Raw genomic sequence first — 17,858 nt, 5'->3', positions numbered from 1 at the left:
TGGAGACAGCAGAGTTCTGCTGACCCTGCCCAGGGCTCACCAGCACCTCCCCAGCTGCCTCACTGCCAGCCTTGCCCAGCCCCATGGCCAGGACCCCCACACTGACACACACACAACGGTCTCCAGGGGCAGCACCACGAGAGCAGCTCCCCTGGGCAAGGTCAGGACACCCTCACCACAAGTGGTGCCTCCATTTCTCAGGTGATGCCCCTGGGTTCTGTTTGTTGTGTGATTTAACAAACCCTGAACGTGTTCCCTGCCAAGGGTGTGGGAGTGCAAACCCCCACACTGCCTCTCCTCCTGCCTACCATTCTTCCCATCTTGGCTCTCCAAAATTAAAACAAACCACATTAGTCCTGAGCCTAGCAGGCATCATGGCAAGGAACACATGACAAAGAAATGCCCTTGCAGACATAATTTTTTTTCCACAGTCTGTCCCACAGTACCCTACACTTCCTGACAGGGATTAGGAGCTGCATTTTCCTGTCTGCAGCTACAAGAGCACCACAGCTACCTGCAAAAGCACATGGAGCAGTGTCAGCAGCTCATCTCAGTGCTCCCTTCCATTACACAAAGGTCCTGGAAATCTGTGAGCACAGCAGCAAAAGCTGCACCTCTCCCAGAGCTGCAGGAAGCAAGGCTGATCCCTGACAGACTGCTGCACCATCTCTGGGCAGGACTCTGGGGAGATCTGGCATCCAGCAGTGATTCAGCTCACAAAGGCCTGTACATATGTTAGTGTTTATTTTTAGGTGGGTGTGATCGTCCTGGCTTCTTCTCAGTGTTTTTGGAGAGAAGTCCTGCCTGCACTCCTGCCTTTGCTGCTGATGGGCACTTGAGCACGCCTTCCCCTCCTGCCTGGGAGAGCAAGCTCCAGACAGGAAACTAGAAACACTGAGCTTGGAAAATAAATAAACAAACAGGAGGAGGTACGTTGTCAGTAGCACAAGAACACTCTCCACTCCTGCAAAGAATTTCATTTGGGAGCAATAATAATAAGCAGGGAAAGATATTTTCTGAGCAAGCCAAACCCCTGATCTCAGGTTTCTAGATCTGATGCATATTAATTACACTGCAAATCAGCTCAGCTCCTCTGGAGCAATGAGAATAGCTGCTTGCTGCCAGCTCAACCTCTGCTCATTGTTCGTAGGTGTAAAGATGTTCTCACAGCTTATTCATCTCTGCTCCCCAGCAGGAGGTGGCACTGTCCTTTCCCTGCCTGGCACTGACAGGGCACAGTCCTGGCCTGACCTGGCTGCCTCTGCCAGGCACTGGCAGTGTGTGAGATGAGCCAGGGCCCCAGCCCAGCACCCTGCTGAGAGCACATCTCCCCCAAACCCGAGCAGAAAGCTCAGCCAGTCCATGCCAAATGACCCAACAACCTCCTCATTCCCATCTGGGGCTGAGGTGGCACTGAGTTTATGTGGGTTAGCACTCCTGGGAACCAAATCCTATCACTGACATAGACACAGAGCAACCCTGAGGCAGCAAAAAGTCCCACAAAGAGAGTTGGTGGAAGAGGACAAGCCTGTACTTCCTAAGCTTGGCTGGAAGAGAAGGAAAGAGGTGAAAGAGATTTATTCCAGTCAGTCAGAGAGAAACATGGAGCTTCCCAGAACCCTTCATTCTTCTTATCTCCTTGCTCATGGGAGTTAGTTGGGAAGGTGTCCCTCAGCAAGCAGCAGGGGTGAACTGCCAAAAGAGCAACCAAGCATCTGGGGAGGAGAGTACAGGAGAAAACATTTGTGGATCAAGTCAGGAAATCTCTGCTCACTCACTACCAGCTTTTCTTGGAAAAGAGAACTTTCATTAGGGCTGGGTAAAACAGGCATGCCCCAGGCTGCTCAGCATCCGTGGAGCTGAGGAGGGGCACTTCCAGCAAAGGGGCACATCCTTTGCTGCACATGAGTCATCTTGTGGGAGGTTCAGCAGGTCAGAGGGAAACAATCAAAGGATTTCCCAATGGCTTACCAGATCCAAACCCCACAGTGTGGGAGCAAAGGGCACCTTCCTGGACCTCCTGACATGAGTCAGCCCATCCTCTCCCACCCTGGGGGAGCCAGCAGCCCCCTCAGACAGGGCTTGTGCCACCTCAGCTCTGCAGTTTTGGAACCAAGACTTTGGTCAACTCCTCCCACCCAGGGCCACCAACAGCTACTCCCTTCGTGGCTCCTGTTAAATGGGGTCTCCTGAAACACAAGGGTTTTTGGATGTGAGCCTTCTGTACTGACATACAATAGCTCATGTGGGAAACCATCACTCTACCCAGAGTTACTCTGTTTGATAAAGTAACCAAAGGTGCTAAAGATTTCCTAAAATACTCTGAAATAACACTGGCTACAAAAAGACCAAATAAACATCCAAGGGAACATAAGATTAGGGTGATAGGGTGACAGTGGCAGGAAAGTGGCAGAGTGACCCCCTCTCTTCCACAGACAGCCCCCAAGTCTGGCAGGTGTCCAGCACAGGAGCTCAGCTCAGCTTCAGAAGGATGTTCCAGGAATTGTGGGAGAAAAGTCTTGATAATAGAGTGAATTAGGACCATCTTTAATCTCTCACACAAGGTCTGTGCTGTTAACTTCAGTGGCTCTTGCAAAGCTCCTGTACTGGTGCATTATAAGTTTCACATCCCTTTTCCAGGCCCTGCTTTTCTTTGCATGTTTTCATCTGCTTCTTCTCCCACCCACCTCAGTGCTCTGAACAAAAGAGCTCTCCCTGTACCTTTCCCAGAGCTTGGTTATCCTCTTTGGATTGCCTATTGCTGTCCTCCTCCTCCTCTTACCTCTGTCACTGAGCATCTTCCCCTCCTCTGCTACCAAGCTCACGACTACCTGTGTGCTCATCTATTCATCCTACAGTGTTTTTGTGCTGTTTGCATATGATAAATCCTGCTGCTGTCACAGACTGATTAACTCCAGGAAGTGTGGCCAGCTTGTCTGAGGCACATGACAAAAAGTGGAATTAAAAAACCTACTCAAGCAGCCCCACAGCTGCACAAAAGGCCACCTCCCCACTTGTGTGCTGAGGAAGGAGCTCATCCCATGTGCTGACAGCAGAGGCCTGCAGCGTGCGTGGGTGAGAGCCCCAGGAAGGGCTGGGACATGTGTGAGGCACAGGGAGGAGGGGAAAACCAGGAGATGGGTATTGGCACATGGCAGTGAGGAAGAGGTGGTTTGGCTTTCTGCAGAGCGTAGGAAGAAAATGATTCCTCGTGTGTGTAAGTGTGTTGCAAGAGCAGCACTGCAAAAAATAAAAAAAAAAGGGATGCTCTGCCTAGGGAGTTAAACTGGCTGCTCTTTGAGCATTTTAATGGCCTCTCTTTCTCCCTCCCAAAGCTCCTGTCACCAGGAGCTCTCTGGCTCCAGCTGTAAGACAGAGTGTGAAGCAGCCAAGATAATTTCTGAGTGCTCTATTGCCAACATCTGCCCAAGGCCTCCAGGAGCAGTAGGCACCAGGCCCCACGCTGTGCATGGCTGTGTCCAAGCTTCACTTCCAGCTCTTCAAAGGCTTCAGTTTGCACTTCTGCTCCCTTGCACACGTCCCTTGTGCTTTCCCTTCTCTAGCACACTTGGTCCTCTGCAAAGTCAAACAGAAGCCTAAGGCAATGCTAGCCAGTCCCTTGACTGCAGTTTAAAACCAGATTTAGAAACAGCAGAGCAGCTTGCCAAGCAGCCTCTCCTCTCCAGGGCAAGGACAAAGGTGTACAGTAGCACAAGCAGATCTGTGATGTGATCTACTGGGCTTGTTCCCAAAAATGCTGTCAGCTCCCCTGTGTCTGGACTGGTGCTGATGAGACCAGACATGAAGCCTCTCAGCCAGCAGTCACCCAAAACTCCAGGCTCCTTTCCTCTGCGCTGCTGTGGGATCACACAAACATCAGCATGAACACTTCAGAGAGGGTGGGAGAGCATGGCCCAGGCAAGGCAGAGTGGCAGCCACCACACTCAGGCTGGTCTGAACTGCCCTGCAACAACACTCTGCAAAGAGCACGAGAGGAGCAGCAGTCAGGAAAGGGACCACCAAGTGAACTCTGCAATTTTTTGCTGTTTCATTAATTCCTGCTTTGCACAAATGCACTCAATTAGCTGGAAACACCAGCCTTGACCTCTGGCAGGCCAAGACACAAGCACTACAGTCATTTGCATCTGGGCTTAGCTGAAAAAAACCCAACATGCAGTACCTAGAGCTGCTCTGTTAATAAGCCTAGAGAAGGTTATTACTGCCCTCCTGCACATAACAGTGGCACATCCTTCATCCCAATGCATTTGTTTTCCTTCTTCCCCAAGGCACCATCCCCAGCAGAACCTTAACCTCATTCCTTATTTAAACCAAGACAACAGTGGTGCAGAAGGATCAGCAGTGACAAGAAGATGCCTCTTCCATGCCCCCAAGGGCTGGGTGACTCTCCACCACTCACAAGGCACAAAGTACAGGGCTACTTAGATTCCCTCCCCTCCATGCATTTGCTTGGTTCTTTGGAGGGTTAGCAAAGTGGATATCTGTAGATAATTCATTAAAAAAACTGTAAAAAAGGTAAAACAATGAAAGTAGAAAGAGGGGATGAAAATAAGGGAGCAGGAGAATGTAGTGGACCAAAGTGAATGGAAACAGATCCCAAAGGCCAGAGACACCCCCTGGCTCCCCTGTGTTGCCAGGCTGGGGCTGAGGCTCTGCTGGCTCCTCTGTACCGTGGCCCTCAGCAAAGTCTGCTACAGCCAGCAAGGACCCAACTCTGTTCACAGGCTCCCTGCACCAACCTTGCCTTCCCTGCTGCAGCTCTTTCTGGCCCTCTGGGCAGGGATTTTACTCCCTTTGTTCCCATCTCTTTGCGCTACCTGAAATACTCATGCAGCCCAGCAAATCACAGAAAGCTCCCAGCTCCTATGCATAGGTCTAGATCAGAACAAAGCCTCTGGAGCTCAGCAGAACTGGGGGGCTGGAGTGCAGGATGGACACCTGGCAGCACACAGGGAGCCCAGCAGGCAGGGCAGGCTGAGTCACTGCTCCCAAGGCAGGGAATCACCTCTGCAAAACAGAACAACTCTGTGCTGATGAGCCTGTACTCTCTCCTGACCTGCACTCCCCTCCTTAGCAGCCTGTCACTAGGGAGATTAACAACTGGCTGCTTTCCCCCAGTTCAAAGCAATCCTGAAAAAAAGAGCTGGAGCAAGAGGCTGGCAAAGGAGATTTGATTCCTCCCCACAATACACTCAAAAGGAAAAAATATTCCACATAAAAGGCAAGGACTGTGAAAAAAGATAACTGAGATCAGCACCTAAGCAATACATGAGAGGAAAAGGCTATTTTACCCTCCTTCCTTTCCACCAAGGAAACTTCAATGGGAGGAAGACAAATAATGAAAAAAGCCATCAAAGCAAGCTGGTGATTCATTAAAATAAAAAATGCATTATGCATTGAGAGCAGTCAATTAGGAGATGCAATCCACACACTGTCCTGTCACCCCAGGGGGAGCACCAGCAAGGCGAGTGGGAGGAAAGGATAAGTAGAAAAGGAAAGATTTACAGGCATAAACAAAACCCAGTTATGACCCCAAGCTGAGCAGCCTGTAGGAAGGAACAGCCATCACTAACCCACACAGAGTGGCTGGGAGCAGATTTGTGTTTCTGCATTACTACATGGAGAGTGAACACACCTACTCTCAGGACACAGAGGGTTCAACTGGGGCACTACTGCTTTGACAGAAGTGAGATATCGGTGCCAAATGACTAAAGAAAATATTCATGGTCAGATTCCCAGAGTGGAAGGGAAGTCCTTGTCTTCCCTGGGCTCAGGAAAAGCTGTGTGCAGTGAGGAAGGGCACAAAGGCTTCCCAGTCCCCTTAACACCCCCACAGCCCTCTCCTCTGGTATGTCCTCTCCCTCCCTCCCCACATCCTACCCGGAGTCACTGCAGGACCAGTGAGAGTGTGACCAGGCCTGCTAAGCCTGTGCCTCCCCTCCTGCTTTCTGAGACCTGACAAATACTGCTCCAAAAAGGCACCAGCAGGATCATCCTCCTGAGCCCCCTCCCCTGCCTGGGCTCTGGCACCTCATTAGGATTCTGCATGGCACGTTTCAAAGCCTGCATCCCTCACGGAGATGCTGACAGACAAGCAGAGAACACAAACTGCTCCCTCCCCTGCGAGGGGCATTCTAGCCTGTGCTTTCTGCTATGACTCAATCAGCAGCCACTTTAACGAGGCCATCCCCTGTCACTGAGGCACTGGTGACTGATGGCTCAGCTTCTGCCTCAGCCTCCAATTGCTCAGCCCCTCCTCTTCTTTTCTCAGCTGGAAGTGTCCTCAGTTGACAAAATGAGACAATGAGCAAGACTTGCAGGACAAAGTGCGCCAAATTCCCAGAACTGCAGTGTCCAGCAAACCTTTTGTCAGCTAAATATCAGGTTAACAGCTAAAAGCAAGCATGTTTAACTGTCAGGATTTGGGAATAAATCATGAAGGTTCACAGTATCTTAACAATCTCCTGGGCTTTGCAAGAGATGTTTTTGTACAGGGTAATTTGGGTCACTGCTGATCAGCCCATGTCTGGAATGCTGCCACAGCTCTTCTTGCACCTTTACTATCTGAGCTGCTTCTCTCTGTGTCCAATCTCCCAATCCTTCCCTCTCAACCCTTCTGCCAGTCCTGGCCTTTCTTTATCAGGAGGGACTGAATCCCTTTTTAATGGACTTACAAGGCAGCTGAATCAACCACTGAGGAATGCAGACTCCACCACAGAGAAGCTCCGTGGTCTCCCTGCACAACAGTGCATGCAGGTGAAGGATCTGCACATCTCAGACCTTTCTGGGTGCAGTGCAGCTCCTTGCAGAGCTGAAAAGGGTTATATTTATTACACTCCCAGGAGTCTATCATCTCTCTGGCATTCCCAACCCATTCCATTTGTTTTGCTTTCCAGTCTTATTTACAACACTCTCCTTTAGAATAAAGATGCAGAAAATTAATTTTATGGTGAAAATTAAGATGCTGGAAAACAGCTTTTCCTAATCTTTCATGACTTCTGATGTTCCCTCAGCTTTTTCTCCTCCTAGGCTTCCCATTTGGTTCCAGTTTGCAGGTAAAATACAAACCCATTTAGTGCATGGCAATGTGCATCATAGGAATTACGTATGACAAATGATTATAACAATGCTAAAGACAAAACTCTAATCACACTTTTCCTCTTGGTTTCCAAACTGTTTTCTGAACAGAAAACAGAGGGAGCTGTACCACATCCTTTAGAGAACAAGGACATTGGATAAACTGTATCTTAGCAACAAACAGCTTAAGAGCATAACTTCCTAGTCAGCTCTACAGAAAAGACATAACCAGTATTTAGAAACTGAGAAAATAACAAGACAGGAAGACTCACCTCCCCTTTCTTTACAGTCATGGACTGCCTGCGAGGAGTGATCTCCTCGTTGATGCTGGAGAGGAAGTTCTGTGAGATCCGCAGAGCATCCTGCAGCAGGGGGTGGTCAGGGTGGCTCACAGGGGTGTGCTTGAGCAAATCCTGACAGAACACAGACAGAGAACACAGTCACAGGCAGCACTGGATGGCAGCAGAGCCCGAGCACCCCTACTCAGAGCTGCAGGACAGGATGCTCCAGCTTCTTCACACAGATGAGGGCAAGGCTTTATCTCTAGATAAAGATAAAAATACCCTGCACTTCTTGGTGACATCACTGCAAAGATAGCAGCATCCTACCCATAGACTCCATCTCCTTGGTGTAAAGGGAAGTGGCTCTTATGCAGCTCAACAGGTTTATTTTTGCAGTCCTGCAGCTCCATGGAAAATCTGAAGGTCAAAGAAAACAGGACAGGGGTCTGAAATTTGAAAACTCCCCTTCAGACACTTACATGCAGGACAAGTGTGCTGCGGGTCACTCGATCCACTGGCTTGTACAGCAGAGCTGTGGAAACAAAGCAGCAGGAATATCAGGAAGTGTGAGTGTGGAAGCTCCTTCTAGCATGGGCTGTCTTCCACTCATGTGCACAAAGACAAGCACTGTGGAACCTGATCTTGACCAGGCTCTCTAAATGCCCCCATAAACCCATCACTGCTGGAGGTTGCATTTGTGCAGATGCTCTCTTAAAATCACAACAGCCCAGTGGCTGGGCAGGCTTTGCACAAAGGCACTGCTGAGGTTTGAAGCCAGGAGGCACTTCCCCATGTAGGCAGCCTACTTAGCAAAAAGGAACTGACTTCCCAGGCAGAGCCAGCAGACCCCATAACTTTCCAGCATTAGAAAAGAAAAAGAGAGGGTGGAGGTTTGGCAACAGCCTCCACACAGTCCTGACAGACCAGTCTCCTCTCCATGGATCACTCACTTTCCAAGGAATTTTTTGTCGTCTGATCTTTAGATTCCTTTGTGCTTCTCGCCTTTAGATTCTGAAAGAAAAAGAAAACCCCTGTAGCAGATGGTGAATCACCTTGAAATGTCACATGGGAACACAACAGACTATCTGCTCCTCCAGGGGAAGGCCTGGGTGTGAAAGGAGGAGAGCCCTATCACAGTTCAAGTCAGTGATGGAAATGACTTTCCTTCTTGGTAAATGCACCACTGCCATGTCACAGGCACCCCACACATCTCAAATATTAAGCAGTGTTCTTAGGAGCACCTGTCAATAGACATGCAGCAAAGCAGGGAACCACCTACAGCAATGGGGATGGGGGAGCTTTTAAATCACCTGCAGAAAAGAGATGTCCATAAGCACACAGCCACTGCCAGCACCAATAAATAAAGTACAGCACTGGCACTCAATACCCTCAGGTTACACTTCTTACTCCTGCACTCAGAGCTGGGTGACCTTGGACACGTCAGCTCTTCCACAGCAGCACAGGAACACTGTCTGTGACTCTGCTCTCTGTCATGGGCCATGCCATGCATTAATGTGCTCAGCTCCAAAATTCTCACCAGGACACAAATGCAGAAGTACCATCATTCCAAACACAGTAGATACTGGCATGATTCAGAATTATTTGTCAGAAACAGCAAAACTGAGAGATCATATTTTACCTCTTTCTCATAAGTCTCAAGGGACATGTGATATAGAATGTACTCAGGAGTTTTCTCAGAGCACTAAACGCCCTCAGCTCTGATGATTTATCTGATTGTTTTTAAGGAGACACATATGAAATTCATGTTTTCCTGGCAACTGAGTTCTTCAAGAAATAACCACTGCAATATAAAGAGTCAATGAGACCATGCACTGCAGGGAAAGCTGATGGTCTGGGAAGCCTGAAAAAATATTCAAAATGCTTTGAGACAGGTACTCCTCTGTCAGGGAGGAAATCAGAGCAGGCCAAAGAATAGCATTATAGATTTATGGTTGACACATTTGCCTTTTTCATGAGAGAATTACCCTCTCCTCTCCATGCCAGTGAAGCCTGCAATCCCACTGACAGCCACAGTGCAAGCCATTAAGGATGGCTTTTATACCACAGCCAGAATCATCATTAGCAAGAGAAACATTTGAGAAACTCACATGGAGCTTTCCCTTCTAGTAATGCATGAAGGTGGCACAGAGCTGGAGAAGTTCAAAGCAAAGCCAGTTTCTAGCAGATTCCCTGGGTGGGGACAGCACACAAAGGCTGTGTCTGTGACCAGCCCAGGGTACAATTCAGTGTAAGGACACGAGCTGAGTCTGTGGGAGCTCCCAACTCCTCCAGAAGTCAGGGCTGCAGAGGTACTTGGAGAACAGACAGGAGTGACATGGCAGGGCATTAGTCAGAGGCAGACAGCTCGTGTGTCTGAGCACCGTGACATTACCTCAGAGATTTCAGCAAACTGAGCATTGGCTTGGCAGCATTTCTCTGCTGTCTCCATGGCAACCTCATAGTTATCCACAAAGGCCCGGTACACTCCCAGCTGGCTGGCCTGCAGGAAGCAAAACAAAATATTATAAATGCTGGGGAAAAAGACAGTTTGGGATGGTCAGGCTTGGTATCCAGTGACCAGGTCATGTTTCCTTCACACCAAACAACTGCAGGGAATGCTGAGCAGGCCCAGAATGACATCTCTGACCTCTCAACTTTGTCCAACCAGCACTGCACCCAGTTCCACCCTATGCTGAACAAGTTTACTTGTGAAGGATGTGAAAACCTATTAGAGTGACACATCCTTATTTCTGACATCTATTTTCCCTTCTAAACTGCCAGATTAGTATCTATTAATATTGCAGCTCATTGATGTAACTGGAGCTGCTGGCTTTTTGCCACAACATATGAATCAGGGAGGAATGATTCAGCCCAACAGCACAAATGTGACCCCAGTAAGCTACTTGTTGGCCTTTGCATGGTGGATAGACTAAATCAAACCCAGATATTACCCATATCTGCCTTAGTGAGCATTATTATAAGGGCAGCAGAGGGCTGAAAATGCAGAAGAGAGCACATTCTGTTTGGATGGCAGTGACTGGGGCACTAGGTGACAGAAAATGGCACTTTTTTCCAGCAGAAGGAATATGGAATTGCTCCAGAAGAGGATGGAACAGGCCTCAGAGAGCAGCAGTAAGTCATTATTATCACAGAGTCTTAGCACTGATCCCGTTTGCTGACTTAGGAACTTGAGCCATATTCATGCCAGAGAACACAAGATCCAGCCTGGGAAATCCCTGGGTAGGCTCCAAGCTTGTCTGGAGTGCAGAGCTGGCTTTGTGCTGCAGAGCTGCCAGGCTGGGCTGGGCACACCTGAGGGCAGCAGCCAAGGGTGCAGCAAGGGGACACTGCAGGGGCTGCACTCACCTCAGCACTGCTGCAGCAAGAGGCAGGGCAGCAACTTCCCCACTGCTCCTTCCCTCTCCTGCTCCCTCTCATAACCACTGTGCTCCCCACTCTCTGGGGAGCTTTGTGCCAGAGGTGATGGAAGACAAAAAGCCAGTCCCAGGACAACATTCCCTGCACAAACTCAGCTAACAGGGCTGAGAAAAGTGAGCTATTTCCTAGGTAACATTTTACTGAAAGACTAGAAACCAATCCCAACCCTTACATAAAATAACACAGCTATGACTGAAGCTGAACTGTGCTCACTTACACCAGGGATGACCCCAGCAGCATGGAGAGAATGAGAGAGAGAGAGAGAATGAGAGAGAATGAGATCTGTATTTGCCACTGAGGCACCATCCTGTGAAGAAGCTGCTGTCAGAATTACTGCCCATTTGCAGGCTTATGCCATTCAGATTTGGATGATGCCAGCTAACATGGCAGAGCTTTAAAGTTTCTCCATTCCCATGCAGCTCTTTCATTTCCTGCTACTCTTGAACAGTCTTTCTAAGCTTTCATTTTCCTCCTCTGAATGTGTCATCACAAAGACATCTTTTTCATTAAAAACTGAGCTTCCAATGAAAGCAATAATGCTCACACACCATTTTCATGCTGATTAATTTTTTTTTCAATTAAAAAGAACTCACTGAAAATGAAACAAGAGTTGGTAGAAATGGTTGGCTTTTGGACATTTTTTGTTTCTGAGGCCTATCTGTGAGCATGTTTGCTAAATATGTCTTCATTTCTAAAAAGAGCTCTAAAGAGTTTCCTTTCTAGCTGTAAAAAAATATGCACAATATATTCTCCAAAAATGAGAAGCGTATTTCACTCCCACACGCCTGGCATCTTTTCTTTTTCTCAACAGGAAAAGGTGTAATAACAGTCAATTTGATGTTGCAAATAGATCATGCTTTGTGCCAGAACACACAGAATTCTAAAACTCTTTGCATCCACTATCTGTAACTTCAATCTACTGTGCTGTTTTTTGCGTGAGTACAGAAAATTCATGTCCCTAGGGACATTTGGATATTTCAGTGTTTATCATCAGGCTGCATGACATGACCACGAGTAAACAGTCTGCTCCAGAAGATTTGATGTACATCCAGTGGAGATGCCTTATAAAGCCTGATGTTCTTGCTGTCTGTCTCATCTTGCTGCTTCCCAGTGCCTGCCAGGAGTTATTAGCTTTATCTCATCCAACAGTTCCCACCACTGCTCTACCAAAGCACCCGAAACTAAAGCTGCCATGCCAGCTCCAAGCCTCCTGCACTAGGGCAATTTGTTCCTTTGTTTCCAATGCTAATCCAACAAAATCATCAATTCTGTCACAAAGGCAGAAAAATCAGAGGAACGTAAGAGCAGAGGAAGGGCTGAACTCCTGCACCCGAGATCAGCCAGCACCAAGAAATGGTCTGAAACAAAGGCCTGAGTGTGTGTGCAGTGAGTAGAGGGCTGCTGGACAGCCCTGCAAGGAATACATTCAGCTCTTCTCCAATTAGTGCTATTCCCATTGCTGCACCACAATTCCAGGGCAGCTTGTGCCACTTCCAGCAGCTTCTGTGTCTGCTCCAGCACCCAGCAGCAGCTGGGTTTGTCCTCTCAAACCAGCTGCTCAAACTGCATACCATGAACTATTCACCAAGGCACCAACGTGACCCCTCCTGGCTAAAACATGCTGGCAGGGAAAAGCAGATTCCTGGATTTTCATCTTGAGCTGCTGGCATGTACAGAAAGCATCATCCTCCAGGCCAGCTCCCCCTGCTCCACAGGGGATGGGGCTGATGCTGGGCTACACAGCTGCTAACAATTGATGGACCCTGGTAAAGCACACTCCCCAGCCAATAAACCCCTCACTGGAATGTCACTCCTACCCTGAGAACCAGAGGCACCTCAGGAATGCAGAGCTTCTTTTCTTTTCTAAAAAGGAAAAAACAGCTCCTTTAATCCTTTGCTCTCTGGACATGCTAGGGGAGAGGCTAAAGGGGCCAAAAAAACCTCCTAGAATGCAAACAATTTGTCATCTGGCTCAGAAACTCAGCAATTTTAATTCAGCCTCAGGAATATGCTGTATGTGTCTTTGTCCTTTTCTGCACTCAGAATTTTGTTGAGGTTGCTTGGAGGATTCTCAGCTGCAGGTTGGCTACATCAGCATAACAGCAAGGGGAACAGAAAGGCCAGGACAGTGGCAGAAAAGCAAAGCCAATGGTGATGACCAAAAATCAGCAAAGCACCAGAGAGAGAGGGAAGGATGAGTGGGGGAGTTCCACAGCAATGAGGAACACTTCACTGCTGGTTCAGAAGTTCACTTGGTAATACTGCCACTCTCCATCTACAGGAAATGCTTTGAGGACTCTGCAGAAACTCTGGAGATTCAACATTTATGTGAAATTCTATTTATTTTACCACCAGAGCTTGCTGCAGTCTTCAATTAAAGACAATGAAAGAGCCACTTTTGCTGTAGGGCCTCCACTGCAGTGGCAAAGTGAGGAGCTGAGAAACCTCTCATCTATTCCAGCCACAGACTCTGATCCCCTTGGTGTCTGCAGCCACCAGAGGGAACCTCCAGCTCCTGTGAGATGGGTGAGGGGTAGCAGCACCTTTGGTGATGGCAGCTGACTCACCAGCTTTTGGAAGAGGTCCCCAACACGCTGCTGGTGACTCCACTGCTGCACCCGGGGAAAGAGCCCATCATAGAATTCCTTGTGGATCTCATAGAGCTCAGGCACTTTGAAGAATATTGTCTCAATCTGCTGACTGGTCAGCACGGGCTGGGAGGTGGTGGCAGCAGCTTTCAAAGGCTTCATAGGCTGAAATGAGGAAAGAAAGAAATAATTATAAATAAACTATGAGCATTCACCTTTGCCACACTGCAACACATCCCTCCATAGAGTTATTTTTCATCCTAATGAAAAGTGAGATCTGCATTGACACAACTCCTGAAAGCTAGACATGAACAAGGTCTCTCAGGAGGATCAGCCACCCCTGGTAGGTGGATTTTCCCTGGTTATTAATGCTGCAATTAAAATCCCTTTGCACTCCATTTCCCTGATCTCTGTCCAACAGTACAGCAACATTTAATAATTAGCACAGGATACCTAAAGAGAGCTCCTGGATACTGCCACATTAACAACTCCCAAACTCTGCTCCATCCACTCCTTCCTGCAAGCCTCCCTCTCTATGGAGGTGCAACAGGTACCTTCTGCACCCAGCAACTTGTAACCCATGGCATGTGGAGCTCAGGGAAACTCTGGACAGGAGCAGCAGTGAAAATTCAAGCCCCAGTGTTTGCACTGGCACCTGGCCCCAGCCTTACCAGCAGCAGGGCCTCCAGGTGGCTCAGGTAGGTTTCCTCACTGGCAAGGATTCCTGACAGGACCCATTTTCTCATCTCCAGGCCTTTCTCCAGGTCTGGCTCACTCTACAAAGAAGTTGTTTAGGAGAAAAAAAATTTTAAAAATTAAGAGCAGGTTGCAGGGAGAGTAAGAAAGACCCTAAGAATGAGGACAAAGAGTACAAGACCATTCAGTTGACCAGAGCACACTTGGTTTTTCAATTTACTTTCAGACTAAAAACCAAAACATCCACTTGTGATGAGCATCTTGTTTCTAGAAATATGCAAACATAAAACACAAAAGAAAAACATAAAGAAAACATAAAGAAATTTTTATTTACTAGCAACTGATACCACTTAGATTATTTACAGTTTTCAACTGTGGTGTCTCAATTAGGTGCCCAGGGGCTCTCCAAAGCTGTGTTTGTGAGCAGACAGGATCTCTGCTCTGCCCTCCCCAGGTGTGCACAGCCTGACCTGGCTCCCCAGGGCTGCTCTTCCTCCCACTCCCCTCTATTCCCTGAATTATTTTTCAGTGCCACCTAGCACAGTGCCTGTTGTTAGTGAGAGGATGGAATAACCAGCATGGCTTGGAATGCACGTGCTGATTTTCTTATTGGGATCCCATGAAGGAGTTCTTCACCAGAACAAGTGAAGAAAGAGGGGGGGAAAGGCCCCACATAACTGCATTCAAGGGCTAATGGGGAAGACTTGCATGAAGTGGGAAGAGAAGCAATAATCCCTTCTGCTGAATTTCAATTATCCTTCCTCTCAAAACTGTTACCTGAAAAGTGTTTAACCTGATAAAGTGAAACTGAGTCTTTCCAAAAACTCTAGAAAAAAATTGGCCAAGCAATAAAGGTTATAAATAATGAGAAACATCCCCCTTTTACAGAGTCCTATTCCCAGTTCTTTTTATTTCTGTCATTCACAGAAATAGCATTTTAAAACTCTTGCAGCCTTTTTATGTTGTTAAATGTCTCTAAGAATAGAGTCAGAAGTTGGCTCTGAAAGGGTACGTGCTTTTCAAGGGATTTGGGTAGGTTTTTTGGGGCTCCATCCTACTCTTAATATCCAGAGGAATCTTCAGCTTTTGATTTCACAGTGGGAGGATCAGGAAGCAGAGCAGTACACTCCACTCTGGTGACTGAACATACAGCCCTACAGCTGCCCCCCAAAAAGCTCCACTTAGTTTAGGGTCCTCTGCAGATGTACAGATGAGGTACCTGGGCTAGAGGTTCAGTTTGCAGGAATTATCACATCCTGTGACTTTGAGCCTACGCACAACACAAAGAAAGAAACAGATCCTCACGCTCCCAGATATTTCTGGATTCTGTCTCATCAATAACCAGCCTGATTTTCAAACAGTTTCATTAAATTTCACAAGCTGTATTCTAGCCTAAAAGACTTGCAGCAACTACTTCGTAAAAATTTTGCAAGGTGTCAAATGCCACCACCACCTCTTAAATAAAAGTGGCAGACAGAAGCTGTTCTAAGGAAATGAGTAAGATTTACACACACATTAGGTACTACATGGAAAGAAGAACTTCTCTTTGCAGCCCACCCTTCAGTGGAATTCAGTAAGAACCACAGTGCCTTTTAAAATCTTGAAAGGGCATCTCAAAGGCGGCAGAAATTTGTAATTCACCAGTCAGTGTTCAGAAGACTTCAGAAGAACACAAGTGACAAAGTCCACGGTAAAATGAACACTGCACCAGACTGTGCATCCATGGCCACCTGTGTGACTGGCATGGAAATGTTCAACAGGGCTGTGACCATCCCTTATGCACTCTGTGCCAGGAGTGCCTGGATGCCCAGCTCATGGACACTTTGTAAGGCATGGTACACACACATGATCAAGACAGGCAGCCCCAGGATGGTTAACAAAGATTGCCTTCATCCAAAGAGGAAGGGATGTGGCAGCCCTGGTGCAAGAAAAACACAATTGCTCTTGGTTTCCAGAGATTTCTTACAACACTTACAAAAGAAAAAGTGCAGCTACACAAAGAAGCATTGAGAAAAACTAACAGTGCTCTAAAGTCTGCATTGCTGAGGATGAGGTAAGTGGTCAATATTGACACAGCACTATAATTATCTTTACCAGGTTCTCTTGGAGGAGGTGAGGATTTAAAAACCAGCTGGGTATGTTTGTAACATCTGTAAAGAGCAGCACACAATGATAAGTTATTGAAATGACTTACACTTGCCCATCACGACAGTGGCACACCAGTTTTCCTCCAAGCACTGAGAACAGTTTTCTGTTCACAAGAAAAAGCTTTAATTTACAGGCCAGCCCTTGCTGGGCACCGTCAGCTGACAGAGAGGCATTTTCTGCCAGAATGTTAATTTCCTCCTTTAAGAGATGCACTTTCAGAGAGACAAACATCTCCCAGGACACACTGCAGGCCTTCCTTCCTGCCCATTACCACAGGGGCACTGTGCAAAGTCCACGGATTTGTCCTAAGCCTTTGTTAACAGGGGCATTTGTCCAAGTGTGATGCTTGCAGGAGTGCAGCCACAGGAGCCGGGGCAGGCACTGGCTGCTTTATGCTCTGCACAGCAATTGCTCAAGAAACCCTCAGGGGAGTTGTTCCAACAATCACAGGGCACATTACAAGATCTCCAATGCAGTACCTCGAATTTACATACAGCTTCCTCCAGAGTGAAAAGATGATCCCTGCTCCTGCTGTGCCAGGGATCAGTGCAGCACCAGGGAGCTGCTCTGTGCATTGTGCTGCTGCTCCTGTTCCCTCCCAGGAGCTGTGTCCTGACAAGAGCTCCTGCTGAGGGAGGCCTTTGCTCAGTGTCAGCTGGGGCTGATGGAGCACCAGGAACATCTGGAAAACAGCCCCTGTGCTGCTTCAGCCTCAGGCTACTTTTAAGTCACACATGTTAAGAAATGTACTCCAAGACTCAGAAATTCACTTGGTGCCAAAATCAGGAGGAAGAAGAGTAAGTTATTAATTTGGTATTACAACATTCCTCACTTACAGACCTGGGAGCAGGCTCCCTGCTCACCCAGACCAGCAGAGCAGTGAGCAGGCACAGACTGTGGCACTGGCCTCCCATGCTGCCCACAGCAGCCAAGCTGTGATGCACTCTGGGCCAAGGGCATTTCTGCTTTGCCTGTGTCTGGCACAGAAGGGGAACAAAGAGCAACACTGATTCCAACAGCCTCACTGCCCTCTGTTCCTGCTCTCCAGCCAGGACAGCCAAGAGGGAACATCCTGGGCATTGCTGTCAAGCTTCCCACCAGTACAGGGAGACCTGCCAAGGCTGAGGACTCCTTTCCCCTTCCCTGGCAAGAAGGGAGCAGTCTGAAATCTTGGAGCTGCTTGTGGCAAGTGGAGGAGCTGGTACCACAGCTACCAGACCAAAGAGGATGGGGAAAACACACCTATAACCAAAGTGCAGATGGGATGTTCCCAGCAGGAAGTGGGAGCAGCCTGTATTGACAAACCCAAGCACTCAGCAGGGAGTGCCAGGTGGTCAGCAGTCCAGCCCATGCTTCCTCCCCAGCTTGGTTAGCCTGTTTTCCACTTGCACAAGTCTGACTGGTATTTCATGCTCTGACTGTCCCTGCCTCTTTGATGCCAGCATCCATGTGTAGCCTTTCTCCACTGCCCTCCCATCTTTTGGCTGCCTCTCTACCCACGTTTCAGAATAAAGCTTACAGAGCTGTACCAGGGCAGCACTCAGAGCATTCCTGTCTCCCTGCTGTGGGAGCTGTGAGGACCAAGCACCCAGCCAGACCTGAACAAACAAGG

General features: G+C 48.1%; 1 protein-coding gene across 1 annotated transcript in view; it reads right to left on the bottom strand.

Annotated features, from left to right (window-relative positions):
• BCR (BCR activator of RhoGEF and GTPase) overlaps nucleotides 1-17,858 on the bottom strand; it is a 98,739-nt gene that overhangs the window by 27,090 nt on the left and 53,791 nt on the right. Inside the window, exons 4-9 of the mRNA XM_054645624.2 lie at nucleotides 14,074-14,178; nucleotides 13,382-13,567; nucleotides 9,769-9,876; nucleotides 8,327-8,387; nucleotides 7,856-7,908; nucleotides 7,368-7,508 (exon numbers count right to left, since the gene is read on the bottom strand). Coding sequence (XP_054501599.2) covers nucleotides 7,368-7,508; nucleotides 7,856-7,908; nucleotides 8,327-8,387; nucleotides 9,769-9,876; nucleotides 13,382-13,567; nucleotides 14,074-14,178 — 654 coding nt within the window. The remainder of the gene's footprint in view (nucleotides 1-7,367; nucleotides 7,509-7,855; nucleotides 7,909-8,326; nucleotides 8,388-9,768; nucleotides 9,877-13,381; nucleotides 13,568-14,073; nucleotides 14,179-17,858) is intronic.

This window comes from Agelaius phoeniceus, chromosome 18 (assembly GCF_051311805.1).
Source record: "Agelaius phoeniceus isolate bAgePho1 chromosome 18, bAgePho1.hap1, whole genome shotgun sequence".
Taxonomy (NCBI): Eukaryota; Metazoa; Chordata; class Aves; order Passeriformes; family Icteridae; genus Agelaius; species Agelaius phoeniceus.
This window is presented reverse-complemented; position numbering and strand designations above follow the sequence as displayed.